We start from the raw sequence: 18216 nt of genomic DNA on the forward strand, positions 1-18216 counted from the left end.
AGGGCTAAGATGGAAATCCAGTTCTAAGCAAAGAAGGGAAAGCAGAAAGGTGGAAGTATATAGAGGTTCTATACCAGGGTGATGTACTTGAGGACAATATTACGGAAATGGAAGAGCATGTAGATGAAGATGAAATGGGAGATATCATACTGCGTGAAGAGTTTGGCAGAGCACTGAAAGACCTACGTCGAAACAAGGCCCCGGGAGTAGACAACATTTAAAGTCACGGCTGTAGAATACACGAATTCTTTACAGACGAATGGAAAAGCTGGTACAAGCCGACCTCAGGGAAGATCAGTTTGGATTCCATAGAAATTTTGGAACACGTGAGACAACACTGACCCTACGAGTTATCTTAGAAAATAGATTAAGGAAAGGCAAACCTACGTTTCTAGCATTTGTATACTTAGAGAAAGCTTTTGACAATGTTGACTGCAATACTCTCTTTCAAATTCTGAAGGCGGCAGAGGCAAAATACAGGGAGCGAAAGGCTATTTACAAGTTGTACAGAAAACAGAGGGCATTTATAAGAGTCGAGGGGCATAAAAGGAAAGCAGTGATTGGGAAGGGAGTGAGACAGGGTTGTAGCCTCTCCCCGATGTTATTCGATCTGTAGATTGAGCAAGCAGTAAACGAAACGAAAGAAAAATTTGGAGTAGGCATTAAAATCCATGGAGAGGAAATAAAAACTTTGAGGTTCGCCGATGACATTGTAATTCTGTCAGAGACAGCAAAGGTCTTGGAAGAGCAGTTGAACGGAATGGACAGTGTCTTGAAAGGAGGGTATAAGATGAACATCAACAAAAGCAAAACGAGGATAATGAAATGTAGTCGAATTAAGTTGGGTGATGCTGAGGGATTTAGATTAGGAAATGAGACACTTAAAGTAGTAAAGGAGTTTTGCTATTTGGGGAGCAAAATAACTGATGATGGTCGAAGTAGAGAGGATATAAAATGTAGACTGGCTATGGAAAGGAAAGCGTTTCTCAAGGAGAGAAATTTGTTAACATCGAGTATAGATTTAAGTGTTAGGAAGTCATTTCTGAAAGTATTTGTATAGAGTGGAGCCATGTATGGAAGTGAAACGTGGACGATAAATAGTTTGGACAAGAAGAGAATAGAAGCTTTCGAAATGTGGTGCTACAAAGAATGCTGAAGATTAGATTGGTAGATCACATAACTAATGAGGAGGTATTGAAGAGAATTAGGGAGAAGAGAGATTTGTGCCAAAACTAGAAGAAGGGACCGGTTGGTAGGACATGTTCTGAGGCATCAAGGGATCACCAATTTAGTATTGGAGGGTAGCGTGGAGGGTAACAATCGTAGAGGGAGACCAGGAGATGAATACACTTAGCAGATTCAGAAGGATATAGGTATCAGTAGGTACTGAGAGATGATGGAGCTTGAACAGGATAGAGTAGCATGGAGAGCTGCATCAAACCAGTCTCAGGACTCTGAAGACCACAACAACAACAACAACAACAACATGTTCATTGTGTTAGTGATGGTACTTGCAGTTAACAGAAACTAATGTAAATAAAAAGGCAAACAGTAATGTGATTCTATTGCTATTATCTCCTTAAGCTGGATTCTGTGTCCCCAGGTTCCCTGCCGGCCGAAGTGGCCGTGCGGTTAAAGGCGCTGCAGTCTGGAACCGCAAGACCGCTACGGTCGCAGGTTCGAATCCTGCCTCGGGCATGGATGTTTGTGATGTCCTTAGGTTAGTTAGGTTTAACTAGTTCTAAGTTCTAGGGGACTAATGACCTCAGCAGTTGAGTCCCATAGTGCTCAGAGCCATTTGAACCCAGGTTCCCTATTTGAAATTTTTCAGTGGAGCATAAATTTTTACTCGCTCTTACGGAAACACCCTGTATATTAGATCTAATTGATAGCTACAAAGACTCCTCACCTCTTCGAGGACGTCCACACGGAAACTGTTGTCAGTAACCGTGACGCAGTTGTAGCAACTATGATTACCAAATAAAAAGGACAACTAAAACAAAAAGAGATATTTATATCAACAGCAAACTCCAGTGAGAGACAGTACTGTAATATGACAGTAAGGAATCCGAGACATTTAGCTCTGTAGAGGAACTGTGACTAAGATCTAGAAGAAGATAGATACTTCCTGGTAGAGCAGTTCATGATTGGAGGGATCCTACGCGGTACTACAGTAACTGTAAACAAACTTCTAGAGAAACACGGACTTCTGCATAATAGGTGTAAAACAAAGCATAGGACTAGAAGCAGAGACCATCCCGAATGTCGAGGGCGCAGTGCGTGCAGCCTTGAGTGGCTGCCGCAGCAGAACAGCATCGGAAGATCTCTCATAATGTCCACAGGAATTCTGGTCATACGTAAGGGCAGTTAGAGTTACCGAAGTTAGTGCCCAGACTGTGAGGCAGTGACAAATTAAGAACGCCAAACCAAAAGTTCAACACTTAACATGGTTTTCAAAAGTTCATTTCGAAAAATAAAATTCAGGCTTATTGCCCCAATTTAGTTTTCTCTCGCTCACCTGCAAAGATCAGTGATATAGATCAGCAGTGTTGAGAAAGGGCTAAATTTGCTAAAATTGAAGAAAGCTCCGGGGCCCGATGGAATTCTTATCAGACTCTATTTCGGATTGACGGCTGAGTTTTAACTATAATATGTCATAAATTCCTCGAGAAAGCATAGGCCACACCACTCTACAAGTAGCGTATTAGAAGTGACCCACAAAATCATTGTCCAATACCCTCGACGTCGACTTGGTGTAGACTCTTAGAACATTTACAGAGCTCAAACATAATGAGATATCTCGAAGAAAATTGCAACCTCCATGCCAACCAGCACGGATTCCAAAAAGATGGATGATGCGAACCCAAGTTTTGTTTTTCTCACGTGACATACTGAAAGCCATGCGTCAAAGCAGGCAGGTAGACGTAGTATTTCTAGATTTCCGAAAAGCATTTGACTCTGTACCACATCCAAGCTTTTTATGAACAATACGATCTTATGTGATATCAAGCAAAATTTGTGGCTGGATTCAGGATTCTTTTGGTAAGGAGCACGCAGCATGTTATCTTGGACGGAGAGTCATCTACATATGCAGAAGTGCGTTGGGACCTTTGCTGTTCATGTTGTACATTAATGATCTGGAAGACGATGTTAACAGTACCTCATACTTTTCGCAGATGATACAGTTATCAACAGGGTGAGCCACTAACTATTGCCACCTAGAATAACTCCGAAAGTGTGACAGGATCTGAAAAGTTTATGGGACAAATGTTGCATGGAACAACGGGGTCCATAATATGACGTTGGTTTTTTTGTTGCTTGGTGGGGTCGCTTCAGACATATGAAGGTCATCTTTGTTTTTCTAAATGGAATGCTATAGTTTGGTACTTATTTCCTGATAGCGGCTATTGAGACGATTCAAATGGTTCAAATGGTTCTGAGCACTATGGGACTTAACATCTGTGGTCATCAGTCCCCTAGAACTTAGAACTACTTAAACCTAACTAACCTAAGGACATCACACACATCCATGCCCAAGGCAGGATTCGAACCTGCGACCGTAGCAGCAGTGCGATTCTGGACTGAAGCGCCTAGAACCGCTCGTCCACACGCGGCCGGCCATGAATTGTCAGTTGCCCAATAATGCATGTAATGCAAATTAACATTTCCATGGTTCGTGAATGTAGCCTTGTCAGTAAATAAAATCAAATTAATAAATGTGTCATCCCTCTGAATCTGAAGTTGGGCCCATCGGCAGGATTCAATGCGGCGCATACAATTCGTACCATTTAATTCTTGGTGGAGACTGATATGCCAAGGATGATATTTATGGCGATGCAGAACACGGACAACACTACTCTGGCTCATGCCAGATTCCCTTGCGATTTTACGCGAACTAACAAAAAAATGGCTCTGAGCACTATGGGACTCAACATCTTAGGTCATAAGTCCCCTAGAACTTAGAACTACTTAAACCTAACTAACCTAAGGACATCACACACACCCATGCCCGAGGCAGGATTCGAACCTGCGACCGTAGCAGTCCCGCGGTGCCGGACTGCAGCGCCAGAACCGCTAGACCACCGCGGCCGGCGCGAACTAACACAAGGACTCGAAACACAGTGGCAAGAGTACCCATTTCCGTTTCCTCGTTAGTAACTTTCTTTGCCGGATATGTTTCCGATGCGTTAAACATCCAGTTGTTCTCAATTTATCATACACATATTTAAATGTACGACGTGTAGAGTGACTACGTTGAGGACATCTTTCAGGCTATAAGTCTAGTTCTTACTGAATTTCGTTGGCATTCTCCGTAAATGAGAAGCATATCGACCTGTTCTTCGAAGGAATTACATCATTCACATTCACTTGATTCGACGATACTGGTCTTATCGTTCCTATTAGCGCTGTATTGCGAAACCGTCGAACTGCAAGACCTTTTGGTATTCTGTGCAGGATGTGGAGTGTATTTTCAATTATATCAGCAGTGTGGTTTTGATTTTTCAAAGTGTGCTTATTCTCGCTGTTTCTAATGAGGTTTTTTTATATCTGACGTTAAAATTTCTTCCTGTTTGGCCAATGTAAAAGTTATAACAGTTGCTACATGTGATTTTATATTTGCCTGACTTGTCATTTTCGGATGTTCTAGTGCTGACGAAACGTAATTTTATGCAAGGATTTTTATTTGTTCGAAAGACTAGTTGAATATTTGTGGCTTTAAAACCAAGACACGTACCACCAGTGTACCTTGGTAGAATCTGCAACTAAACTAATGCTTTTATAAAAGAGGCAAATATTAAACTAGCCTTTCGAACTGATAGGAACCTTATAATAAAATTACGGTCTGCCACCGGTAGAACATCGGAGTATGATGACCCAGGCATATATAAAAGATGTGACAACTGTAATAATTTTTACAATGGCCAAACAGAAATAAATTTTAACGTCAGATATAAAGAACACATTAGAAAAAGCGAGCATAATGAGTCGAGCTTCTTTCTAATTTGAAAAATCAAAACCACTCTGATGATACAATCGAAAATACACTCAAAACCCTCTACAGAATACCAAAAGGTCTTGCAATTAACGTTCTTCAGAAACTGGAAATCTGTATACACACGAGAAAATAGTCACAAGAAATGTTAAACCAGCATATAGAATTTAGGCTCAAATACTATCTCAAATACGTTACTGAACTTTTACGAGGCGAAAACATGTTACATCCAAAGATAATCGTGATAGAACTTAGTTAATAAAATAATATCTTTGTAGATATATAACGTCGTGAGAGTAGAACTGTCAAACTACAATGAAACCATAATTAACGTGTTATTTTCAATATATGCACGCCATTTATCATTTATCAAAATACTGAGAGTTACAAGACAGTTCACTAACAACGTAATATGAACGTCACATAACTGTAGATGTGAGTATAATATAGTCACTTTAATGTAAGTGACATTCACAGTTGCCTGCGGTCTGACCAAATTTGTATTCGTTAGTACTTGACAAAGGCGATGAATGCTAAAACAGTCTGTCGTTAATAGAAATTATGAAAAGCAGCTATTCTGGTGTAGCTTTCTAACAATAATTTCATTATCTGACATTTATTTTATACTTTTGGCTGTAAAGAAGGAAAAAAGTCCTATATTTCTCCGGAACACAACGTGATGCTCCGTATGATCAACTTCTGACAGTTATTTCGAGTCTTCTGTCAATAATTCGTGAAAGTATTTTGCAATGGTGACTTATTAAAAAGATTAGTTGAGTAATGTTTAAACTTGTTGCCAGCTCCCTCCTTTGGAATGGAATGGGTATTTCACCTTTCTCACGTATGTTGCGTACCAGTTGGAACTGTTTTGTTATTGTACGTTCTCCCAAGGGCCTCGTTAAATCTGAGGGACTGTCTTCCACTCCAGGGGCTTTGCTCCAACTTAAATCGTTCAGTGCTCAGTCAAATTCTTCTGCAGTATCGTGCCTCCATTGAACTTCAATTGCTTCCTCTTCCCTTACTGTAATATTATGTTAAAGTTTATTTACGCTGTATATTGCATCCACCCACATTTGAGTATTCCCTTCTTTTCTTAGGGCGGCTTGTCATATGGGCTCTTGATACTCATAGAGGTGCTTCTTCTTTCTGCAAAACGTCTATTTGTTCCTAGTTGTGGTGTCACCGCCAGACACCACACTTGCTAGGTGGTAGCCTTTAAATCGGCCGCGGTCCGTTAGTATACGTCGGACCCGCGTGTCGCCACTATCAGTGATTGCAGACCGAGCGCCGCCACACGGCAGGTCTAGTCTAGAGAGAGTCCCTAGCACTCGCCCCAGTTGTACAGCCGACTTTGCTAGCGATGGTTCACTGTCTACATACGCCCTCATTTGCCGAGACGACAGTTTAGCATAGCCTTCAGCTACGTCATTTGCTAAGACCTAGCAAGGCGCCATATTCAGTTACTATAATTACTTCAAGAATGTATTCTGAACAGATAATATTGTGAACCATGTACCGTCAAGAGCGACGTTCATCATTAATGGATTAAAGTTAAGTATGAAACTAATTACGTCCGCTTTCTGAATTCTCATTCCTTGTCATGTTCCAGACCTCACGTCAGTATAGTTCTTCCCTCCTCACGCCAGCCTGCGTGAGCTAAAACGCGTGCATTTCGGCCTCCATTCGTAACACGGTGTTGGCTCTTCTGCCAACACAACACTAGTCATGTATGTTGCTACAGTCTCGCGTTTCTCGTCCGGAGATTCCTGAGTTGTCATTTGTACTTCCTTTCAGTTTGTAGACGTCCATACTGCCTTTCCTGTTTCCTACACTGCAGTTTAAGATTTCACTTTTCACCCATCAAGTTCAGTATCTTGTGCGTTTTCCAACGATTTCTACTCGATCCCTTTCTTTTTGCGCATTTGTTCCTTCGCTGCCTTCACTATTTCATCTTTCAAAGATACTCATTGATCTTCTGTTGTACTGCTTTACCCTGTTCCAGTCAGTACCTGCTTCCTTTCAAACTACCAATAAACGCAGGTTCTTTCAATTCGGGCACCTCCCGCTCCTTAATATACTATCTTTCTCAAATTTTCTCAGTGGAAATCTGTGTGACGAATAAATTATTTTCAGAGTCCACATCCAGTCACGGAAATGTTTTGCAGTTTAAAATGTGATTTCGAAATCTCTGTCTTACCATCTGAAAGTTTCCGGTGCCTCTGAGAATTATTTCGAATAATACTATTATTAAGGAAAGGCAAACCTACGTTTCTAGCATTTGTAGACTTAGAGAAAGCTTTTGACAATGTTGACTGGAATACTCTCAAATTCTAAAGGTGGCAGGGGTAAAATACAGGGAGCGAAAGGCTATTTACAATTTGTACAGAAACCAGATGGCAGTTATAAGAGTCGAGGGGCATGAAAGGGAAGCAGTGGTTGGGAAGGGAGTGAGACAGGGTTGTAGCATCTCCTCGATCTTATTCGATCTGTAGATTGAGCAAGCAGTAAAGGAAACGAAAGAAAAATTCGGAGTAGGTATTAAAATCCATGGAGAAGAAATAAAAACTTTGAGGTTCGCCGATAACATTTTAATTCTGTCAGAGACAGCAAAGGACTTGGAAGAGCAGCTGAACGGAATGGACAGTGTCTTGAAAGGAGGGTATAAGATGAACATCAACAAAAGCAAAACGAGGATAATGGAATGTAGTCTAATTAAGTCTGGTGATGCTGAGGCAGTTAGATTAGGAAATAAGACACTTAAAGTAGTGAAGGAGTTTTGCTATTTGGGGAGCAAAATAAGTGATGATGGTCGAAGTAGAGAGGATATAAAATGTAGACTGGCAATGACAAGGAAAGCGTTTTTGAAGAAGAGAAATTTGTTAATATCGAGTACAGATTTAAGTGTCAGGAAGTCGTTTCTGAAAGTATTTGTATGGAGTGTGACCATGTATGGAAGTGAAACATGGACGATAAATAGTTTGGACAAGAAGCTTTCGAAATGTGGTGCTACAAAAGAATGCTGAAGATTAGATGGGTAGATTACATAACTAATGAGGAGGTATTGAATAGAATTGGGGAGGAGTTTGTGGCACAACTTGAAAAGGAGAAGGAACCGGTTGGTAGCACATGTTCTGAGGCATCACGGGATCACCAATTTAGTATTAGAGGGCAACGTGGAGGGTAAAAATCGTAGAGGGAGACCAAGAGATGAATACACTAAGTAGATTCAGCAGGATGTAGGTTGCAGTAAATACTGTTAGATGAAGCTTGCACAGGATAGAGTAGCATGGACTGAAGACCACAGCAACAACATCACTATATTCTCGCAGGTGGAGATCGTAGCAATAGGAATTTTGGATGGGCAGATACTTTTCTATTCGGAGGGCGTGATCAGTATTCGGAAACTGTCGGAATCACGAGGCGAGCGACGCACACCTTGAGTTGCAGCGGGGCAGGAAGGTGTGGCGAGCGTTTGTTTAGCCGGCAGCGGGGTGGCCCGACGATGGCCGAATCGCCCCGGCTGCGGGGTGAGGGGACCAAAGGAATGCGCGAATTACAGAGTGCGGCGGCGTCTGCTGTAGGTTAGTGGTTAGTGCGGGCGCGCCGCCCGGCGCCGAGACGTGGCAACCGCGCGCCAAGGTTAGTAGGCCGCCATCTTGAGGCCTCTCCCTTCCACGGAGAAGGCGCGGGCAACAAGTTGGCAGCGTGCTGGGAGCCGGCAGTCGGCTGCGGCCCCAGGAGGTGTGAGTGCGCGCGCGCGAGGGCCGTGCCGTGCCGTGTTCCCCGCCCGCCTGCTGGAGTGTGGAGCGTGCATGTCCGGCGCCTGCTGACGGCGGCGCCGCCATGGAGCGCGACGCGGCGCGCCCTCTGGAGGGCGGGCCCCCCGCCGCCGACCAGGTGAGTGCCGGACACGCATTCCTCGAGGCCGCGCGCCACCTCATCCGGGAGCGACTTTGTCATCCCGATCGACTAGTGGCAAGTGTGTCTACTGCAGCGCCTCTAGCGTTTCAGTCGTGTACCCAGTCCAGTCCCTCCTGTCACGAGTGGTCGCCTCGTGTACAAGTCAGTTGTCTGCTGCGCCGTTCGGCGAGTGAAAGGTGACAGGAGCACCCTCTTTACGAAAAATTCGAAATGTACGCAGTGCAGGAGCGAGCAGTGGTAATAATCGATGTGTTCTCGAGGAGGATCGTACGTTAAAGTGAGAAATCAAACAGTAGGAAAAATGTCGTCAAGACAGCTCAAAAGTGTACATTTATTTCTTCGAGAAAAAACATCAAAAAATATTTACAAGGCTGTAAATAAGGGGTTTTCAGTTTATCCTTTGTCCTCCTAAATGCCAAACAACGGACAAAATTGGAATGAGATTTTCAGTCTGCAGCAGAGTGTGCGCTGATATGAAACTTCCTGGCAGATTAGAACTGTGTGCCGGACCGAGACTCGAACTCGGGCCTTTTGCCTTTCGCGGGCAAGTGGAAGGTAGGAGGCGAGGTACTGGCAGAATTGAAGCTGCGAGGACGGGGCGCGAGTCGTGCTTGGGTAGCTCAGTTGGTAGAGCAGTTGCCCGCGAAAGGCAAAAGTCCCGAGTTCGAGTCTCGGACCAGCACACAGTTTTAATCTGCCAGGAAGTTTCAACGGAGAAAATTATTTTTCTCTATAAAAAGATTTGACTTTTTCGCACTCGAAACATTTTCCATTAAAAAACGTTATCTATTTACGTTCTTATTTCTGCGTATAGCCTACTCCAGGCTTTTTCTCTCTTGTGGGAGAACAGTTAATTCGCTCGTGCAGCATTTACAAGGTGTATCGAAAACTGATAAACATGTTCATAAAGGTTAAAAAGACACGAGACCACACAATTCGTCTGTGTAACAAGAGTGTGCTCTGCGTGGGTAGAATACGTCGCGCTGTTAGCGGACGACGCCGCAGTCCCGTGTTCCTGCACGTGCGCACTCCGCAGTGTAACAGACAGTTTACAGTCCCTCACTGGGGATTTCACGTAGCTGAACCACTGGCGGCGTGATCAGCGGCTGATTCACTCGCTGCCACAACGGAGAGGTCGGGGCTTTACATCAAGTAGGACCTGCGCGGAGTGCAACCTGCAACATCTCTCTTCCCGCGGCTCGTTCGAAGATGCAGTGATGAGGCGGAATTGATTCTGGTAAAGCGTGCACCAGTGCAACAGGGATGCGAGGACGAGTCTGGTGCATCACTTACGAGGAAAACTTCCCATCCCACCCCCCTCCCCCACCACCACCACCCCTCAGATGTAGTGGTAAGGTGGCCCAGTGGATAGCCAGCCCGTCAAAAGCTGAACATTCATCGAGCATGAAAACAGGAAGAAGGTGTATTGCACTGTAAAAAATAAATAAACAGATAAAATAAAAAAAACAGTAACATAGAAACAGTGAACGGTTCAAGCTTACCAAATGCAATAATGAACGAAGATCAACAGTGACAGCGTCGTGGTAAAGTAGTCATGGATTGTGGTCGAACCGTGTTCAAAACTATCTTCTGTCTTTTAGTTTATTTCTTTTTTCACAACATTGTGAACAGTCCGTCGGGTCATTGACATGTTGGTTCTCTTTCTGTTGTCTTGGTACTTGCCATTGGTTACAGAATGTGAGTCGTGTAGGAAGAATGCGTTTCCGTCGCAAGTAAACGTGATGAACAGTGAGAGAAGATACCACATAGACGTTTCATAGAAATGAAAACAACAAATAAACGGGAGTCAACTTGTCAATGTTTCAAAAACGGAAGGCAACTTCAAAAACGTTAAAAACTTACCTTGTGACAGAGCACAGAGAAACTGTGAAACTGTCGTGCTCATTTTTTCCGGCGTATGTGACGAAACTATTATATTTTCATCATTTCGTTGGGAGTACATTCATACGATCACCGAAATCGGACAAGGAGGCATATCGCACTCACCAGCCGTACATATTAGTTGCGCCGGCAAAAGATTCTCATCATATGATGCCGTGTATGGTAGGCGTACACCAGACGTGTTCTCCGGTGGCGGATTCGGTTGGCTTCTCCCACTGTCATCAAAAGTATGCGATTCCCATTCGTAAGCCACTTCCTTTCGACTGCTAATAGGGTAGTTGTGCAGAATCAGTGTCGTCATAGGTGCCTACTTACACCTCGTTGTTGCAAACGGATGTTACACCACGAGACAGATAAAAGTTTGAATCTTTTTTTTCACAGTTCAGTACATCTTCTCTCGGTTTTCATGATTGATCTGTGTTCAGTTTTTTACAGGTTGTACCCTGCGCCTCTTACCACTAAATCTGAAGGGGGTGAGTGGGGATATTCCCTCGTCAGCTTTGGCGCCGCAGAACACGGACCTCGGATGCGGGTGATAGTCCTGCCTGCCAACTGTAGGAAAATCAGCCGGGCCGAGTTCCTCTGGCGATGTCGTGATTGACAGTTGAGTTACTGAATGCCACGGCCAGTGTCAGCGTGCGTGCAGACTGTCAGACTCGATTTCGTACTTACACGTTTGCCGCATCGAGGCGAGTTCTCAGAGGCTGCCTGGACGTGACGCCTGAGGAGGCGGCGTCGCGCAGCTGTCGAGTAGAGGAGACGAGGCCGCTTTCACCACCCCCACTCCCACCCGCGCACAGATTGTGCGCTGGTCTGCCTGCCTGGAATATGCACGGCTTGCAGTGGTAAGGACGCACGGGGCACGGATAAAGGCTTGTTTGAAAACGCACTAGTAAACCGAGACGTAAACATTTCGGAATTTGCAGTAAATGCTTCAAATGGCTCTAAGCACTAAGGGACTCAACATCTGACGTCATCGGTCCCCTAGACTTAGAACTACACTACTGCCCATTAGAATTGCCACACCACGAAGATGGCGTGCTACAGACGCGAAATTTAACCGACAGGAAGGAGATGCTGTGATATGCAAATGATTAGCTTCTCAGAGCATTCACACAAGGTTGGCGCCGGTGGCGACACCTACAAGGTGCTGACATAAGGAAAGTTTCCAACCGATTTCTCGTACACAAACAGCAGTTGACCGACGTTGCCTGGTGAATCGTTGTTGTGATGCCTCGTGTAAGGAGGAGAAATGCGTACCATCACGTTTCCGACTTTGATAAACGTAGGATTGTAGCATATCGCGATTGCGGTTTTTCGTATCGCGACATTGCTGCTCGCGTTGGTCGAGATCCTATGACTGTTAGCAGAATATGGAATCGATGGGTTCAGGAGGGAAATACGGAACGCCATGCTGGATCCCGACGGCCTCGTATCACTAGCAGTCGAGATGACAGGCATCTTATCTGCATGGCTGTAACGGATCGTGTAGCCACGTCTCGATCCCTGACTCAACAGATGGGAACGTTTGCAAGACAACAACCATCTGCACGAACAGTTCGGCGACGTTTGGAGCAGCATGGACCATCAGCTTCAAGATCACGGCTGCGGTTACCCTTGACGCTGCAGCACAGAGAGGAGCGCCTGCCATGGTGTACTTAACGACGAACCTGGGTGCACGAATGGCAAAACGTCATTTTTTCGGATGAATCCAGGTTCTGTTTATTGCATCAGGATGGTCGCATCCGTGTTTGGCGACATCGCGGTGAACGCACATTGGAAGCGTGTATTCGTCATCGCCATACTGGCGTTATCACTCGGCCTGATGGTATGGGGTGCCATTGGTTACACGTCTCGGTCACCTCTTGTTCGCACTGACGGCACTTTGAACAGTGGACGTTACATTTCAGACGTGTTACGACCCGTCGCTCTACCCTTCGTTCAATCCCCGTGAAACCCTACATTTCAGCAGGATAATGCACGACCGCGAAATGCAGGCCCTGTATGGGCGTTTCTGGATTCAGGAAGTGTTCGACTGCTGCCCTGGCCAGCACATTCTCCAGATCTCACACCAACTGAAAACGTCTGGTCAATGGTGGCCGACCAACTGGCTAGTCACAATACGCCAGTCACTACTCTTGATGAACTGTGGTATCGTGTTGAAGGTGCATGGGCAGCTGTACCTGTACACGCCATCCAAGCTCTGTTTGAGTCAATGCCCAGGCGTATCGAGGCCGTTATTACGGCCAGAGGTGGTTGTTCTGGGTACTGATTTCTCACGATCTATGCACCCAAACTGCGTGAAAATGTAATCACATATCAGTTCTAGTATAATAAATTTGTCCAATGAATACCCGTTAATCATCGGCATTTCTTCTTGGTGTAGCAATTTTATTGGCCAGTCGTGCAGTGTGATCGCCACTTACGTGGAGGAGGGAGCGCGCAGAATTGTCACTCGTTGTTGACACATAACAGCGGCGAAATGTGTACTGCAGACGAGGAAAGAGGCAAACTGACAATTTACATAAGAACACACACCATAAAATCACTTTGTCAGTGAGCTGGCCGGCCACTGTGGCCGAGCAGTTCTAGGCACTTCAGTCCGGAACCGGGCGACCGCTACGGTTACAGGTTCGACTCCTGCCTCGGGCATGGATGTGTGTGATAACCTTAGGTATGTTAGGTTTAACTAGTTCTAAGTCTAGGGGACTGATGACCTCAGATGTTAAGTCCCATACTGCTTAGAGCCGATTGAACCATTTCAGTGAGCTGCAAAGATCAGTTTAGGTACGTAACTTTAAGTTACGTGCACAGTTCGACTGCTTGGGTGAGTGTAAGTAGAAATGTAAATGCCTAGGAGCTAAAGACTGCGAAGAAACTGTTTTCTCGGGATCCTCTTCTTCTTGCTTTAATGCCATTAACGTTCTTCATCCTTCGTTTTGTACTTTTTATCCAGTACTCCTGCATTGATTCACTGAGTTTATTTGTTCTGTTTTGAGGCCACTTTGTGCCAGATTTTTCCCCTCCTGCGGTGCAATCCGTCAAGGCTTTTTCCCTAAAAAAGTCTTTCTTTTCAGTATTTCTTCTCTAGTGGCATTCCTATCCATTTCTTTCCTAACCACTTGAATCGAGATGGTTGTTAATTCCTTTTCCGTAAGATACCTGGAGATCTGGCTGAATCTGTTGTCATGTATTCAGTACAAACGTTACTTTTTATTAGTTCTAACATGTTTTCTATATCCTGACGTGAGCAGCACGTGGTCTTGTTATGTAACAATTCTTTCTTCTTCGGCAACATCTTTATTTTGTCTTCCTGATACACAATCTATGCTACTTTCATCTGCAGCCAGTGTAGGTTACCTAAATACGACTCGGAGAGCAGCCTGTGAACGCTGAAAGGCGTTAACATCCGCGATATTGTTTACATCTGCGAGAGAAGTGTTCACAGAACTTCTGTGCTGAAGTAGTTTCTGTGCCGGAGAAAGCCAAAGGAAACTCGTACGTACAAATCGTCGACTGTGTCTTGTCGATTTACGTGAATCCACGTGTTGTTGGAGGTACAACTGTTCGAAGCGTGTAATGGGAAGACGGGTGAAAGTACCAGTTATTGGAGAACTTTGGTCGCTACTTTGACTGCCAGGGCTGCTCTGCTGGAGGCGCGGGCAGCCGCTGACGTCACAGGCGGCAGCCAGGCGTGGGCTGCTGGCAGCCTGCAGTCCGCACACAGCACGGCTGACGAGTGCAGGCTGTTGGTGGCGTCACCCAGTGGCAGCGAGGGTAAGGCCTGTCAGAGGCCTCTGTCAAAGGCTTTGTAAAAGTTCGTTAGCCAAAATACCTCCCTGGAGTTACAACACTGTTGTAAAAATTTTCGTCATCGATGTTTGGGAATGGATGCCGAGCAGTTAATCGTCTGGGCTACAGCATTTAATTTGATGTCGGTGGCGAGCGCATTGCTCGAAAAGAAAGCGGAATTGAGACAATTGTAGGTGAAACTACGCATAGCGGGAAGAGTAGCTCGAAGGGCTCACCAGAATTTCCTTCGTCAGATACGGTGCGAGGACATAAGGAACTACGACAATAGAATGAATGAAGAGGATGATGTTCATATGTGTGTGAAATCTTATGGGACTTAACTGCTGCCGGCCGGTGTGGCAGAGCGATTCTAGGCGCTCCAGTCTGGAACCGCGCGACCGCTACGGTCGCAGGTTCGAATCCTGCCTCGGGCATGGATGTGTGTGATGTGCTTAGGTTAGCTAGGTTTAAGTAGTTCTAAGTTCTAGGGTACCGATGACCTCAGAGTCCCATAGTACTCATAGCCATTTGAACCATTTTGAACTTAACTGCTAAGGTCATCAGCCACTAAACTTACACACTACTTAAGCTAAATTATCGTAAGGACAAGCACACACACCCATGCCCGAGGGAGGACTCAAACCTCCCCCGGGACCAGCCACACAGTCCATGACTGCAGCGCCTCAGACCGCACGGCTAATACCGCGCGGCGAGAATGAGTGAAGAATTGTTTCAATTTGCCATTACGAAAGTAGCCCTACATATTTGCAGATAAGATAATCATTTAAGAAATGTTATTTTTCAACTCCATTCGTCATAATCGATGTTTTTGGAAGGTCTGCATCCGAGTCATTCGTGATTTGAGTTATGAAACACTGTACTATCTATAGATCGTTAATATGACGTGTTTTGATAATTTATTCTTATTATCCAAAGCAGATATTGACATAAGTATCTAGTGTGATGTTTGCGAGTGTGTTGTTGTGCGTCTCACGCACTGCAGTTGTCTTTTTATGGTTTACTGCAATCGGACATATGTGTTTCGTCCGATTTCCCGAAACATCACAGAAAATACTCGTGCAAAAATTAGAACTCGGTAACGAGCAGAAATTCTTGAAACGCGTCTCGCGAAGGGTGAAAAATACGTAACTGTTGCAGTGTTATTTAAATAAGGAATGCCGTTTCTGTTAAAGATATTCCCGTGGTCAGGTTAAGAATTAGCAACAGGGGAAAGCTATTCACCAGCTTGTAATACAGCATCATTACACTTATTATTCTAGTAACACGTGAACTGAAATATAAATTATTTGAGGAGGCATCTACGAAGTATAGTTTAGGTTATTTACATTAGAAATGAGTACATTTATTCCACGGATGTGCACTTTATTGAGAACACGCGACGTTCCACATCTCCAGGGACTCCTCAGTCCATTGGAGCTCTTTCTCGTGTCGTCCATAGTGCAGCCACTTCGAATAGAGCTGTTTGGTGGAGCTGTTTCTTTGTAAGTGATGTGCCTTACCAACACAAGTACAAGGATAGCGTACCAATAGGGACAAGAAAGGAGGCATGAAGGGCACCAAAACAGAAATAACAATCATCCATTTATTGCACCATTACACACGCACATCATGATATGTGAGACATTGTAATTGCCATACTCAGTCAATAATCAATATGTATCACAAAGGACACACAATGGAGTTTAATAAATTACAATGGCACAAGAACTCCGCTATGACAAACAGTGTGCATAATCAAGGCCGAACAATTTTACCAATGAAAGAAATAAAAAGAATACTAGCATAAAAGTAACTAAAATGCCTTGAAGGAAATGTTTATGAGAAGAACACGACGGGGCCGCAAGGGAGGAGGCAACACAGTACTTAACTCAGGAGCACCAAAACAAACAACGGACGCCAGCCAGCGCCAACAACGGACACGTACGGCACGCAACTACAGTTGCGGTTCCGCGCGTTCCACCCATTTTAATACTTGGAACAGTGCACCAGTGATCAGCAAATTAACAAAACAATAACATGACATAAAAATACAATAATTTAAGAAAATCACATCATATGACTATAAGCTTAAGGTCTTCCGGTAATTAACAGATTAAATTTCTCAGTACCCAAGTTGCACTTAACGCAACAAGAATTAAATCATTTAAGTGATAATGTTACTTTAAAATAGTATATAGCAGAGGACCAAGAATGGCCCGATCAGTACTCCCCAGTGAAGCAGTTCACACAAATGGTACTAGTCGCATAGTGCTCAGAGCCATTTTGAACCGGGCCGGACAACAGACCAAATCCCGGGAAATCCATAAGAAACCTCAGCCAACTTAATACCAAAACAACAATTTATGAACACTATGCAAAACACAAGACCTCTCAGTCCAAACGCTTCCGTTTAGTCGCGAAGGTGGCTCCGACCCGCCTGCTGAGGTGCCAAGCGTCGTACGGAGTAGCGAATCGAGCTTAACCTTCGTTGACGGAAAGAGGAAGCACCACAAGACAAAATAAACTCCAATCTAACTGCGCAAGGCAAACTCTAAGGAGCGCCACTCGAAGACTATGCACTTGAATGTCATACATAAAGCACCCAGAATAACGTGCCGCTCAACGACGCACTTCCATCACCAGCGTCTAGTAGAATACGGAGAGCGGCGTAGCCCATCGATATACATCCGTGGGACGGTAAACGAGGATAGCAATCCCAGCGACGGAGAGACAGGAGGACGAAATGACATCCCGCCGCACATAGAAGGTATTTCAAACTCAGGCTCGACAAAATACAACAGGCGAGATTCAGCTCCCCTTGCGAATCAAGTTAAACGGCACACCACGCCGGTGTCCACACTATTAACCGTAAAATCACGGTCCGGTCTTCCCATCGGGCCCACTCGGCGTCCAGACGCAAACAACCCCAGCCGAGCCGAACTGTCGTCCTCACACGCCTCTAGCTAAGCTCCGGCCAGCGATCACACACGGAAACAAGCGCCTAACGCCAAAGCGCCATCTGAGTGGAAACTCAGTACTAGGATCGATACGAACTTGGAAATAAGCGAGCACCGTAACAGTAAGGTCCTGGCCGGAAATTGCAGTTTTAACAGACACCGAAGAGTTTCGTATTTTTCAGATTTCGGGACGGTCACTGCCACGCTCCAGATATACTCCGACGTCATTTTATAGGCTGAAGTAAAGCGAGAACGATACAATGGCGAACTTTGATAAGAGCTACACCGACGCTCTAATTTCTATCGAAGATCGTTGATGTCTTCCGGAAAAGGTTCCCTGGCGCACCGCCCAAGATTTGACCGAAGGGCTTAGATAGGAGCTCTTAGTGAAAGATGTTTTGCAGTGTAACACGGGGAGCGTGGCGGGGCGGGTCGGCCGGAAAGCTCGCCTCCGTCCAGCCGGTAGTGAGCTGCTTCACTGTGAGGGCGCAGCAGCCGGCAGCCGCTTGCCGGGACACCCCGCCACCGTCCCGCTCCTGATCGCCACTGCCCTGCGAATAGAAACGAGTCAGTCGCGCTGTCTCTCTCACCGCTGGCGCACCATGCTCTTTCCGATTAGCTGGCAGCAATTCCAGCGTCCTCCTCCAGCTT

General features: G+C 45.1%; 1 protein-coding gene across 4 annotated transcripts in view; it reads left to right on the top strand.

Moving 5' to 3' along the window:
- The first annotated feature begins 8765 nt into the window (after positions 1 to 8765).
- Positions 8766 to 18216, top strand: part of LOC126202545 (tight junction protein ZO-1) — a 731102-nt gene continuing 721651 nt past the window's right edge. Inside the window, exon 1 of one of the 4 annotated variants that reach the window (XM_049936877.1) lies at positions 8766 to 8890. In XM_049936877.1, the coding sequence (XP_049792834.1) occupies positions 8837 to 8890 (54 nt within the window). In that variant the 5' untranslated portion in view covers positions 8766 to 8836. The remainder of the gene's footprint in view (positions 8891 to 18216) is intronic. The other 3 variants (XM_049936873.1, XM_049936876.1, XM_049936875.1) reach the window with 3 other exon arrangements.

This window comes from Schistocerca nitens, chromosome 1 (assembly GCF_023898315.1).
Source record: "Schistocerca nitens isolate TAMUIC-IGC-003100 chromosome 1, iqSchNite1.1, whole genome shotgun sequence".
Classification (NCBI taxonomy): Eukaryota; Metazoa; Arthropoda; class Insecta; order Orthoptera; family Acrididae; genus Schistocerca; species Schistocerca nitens.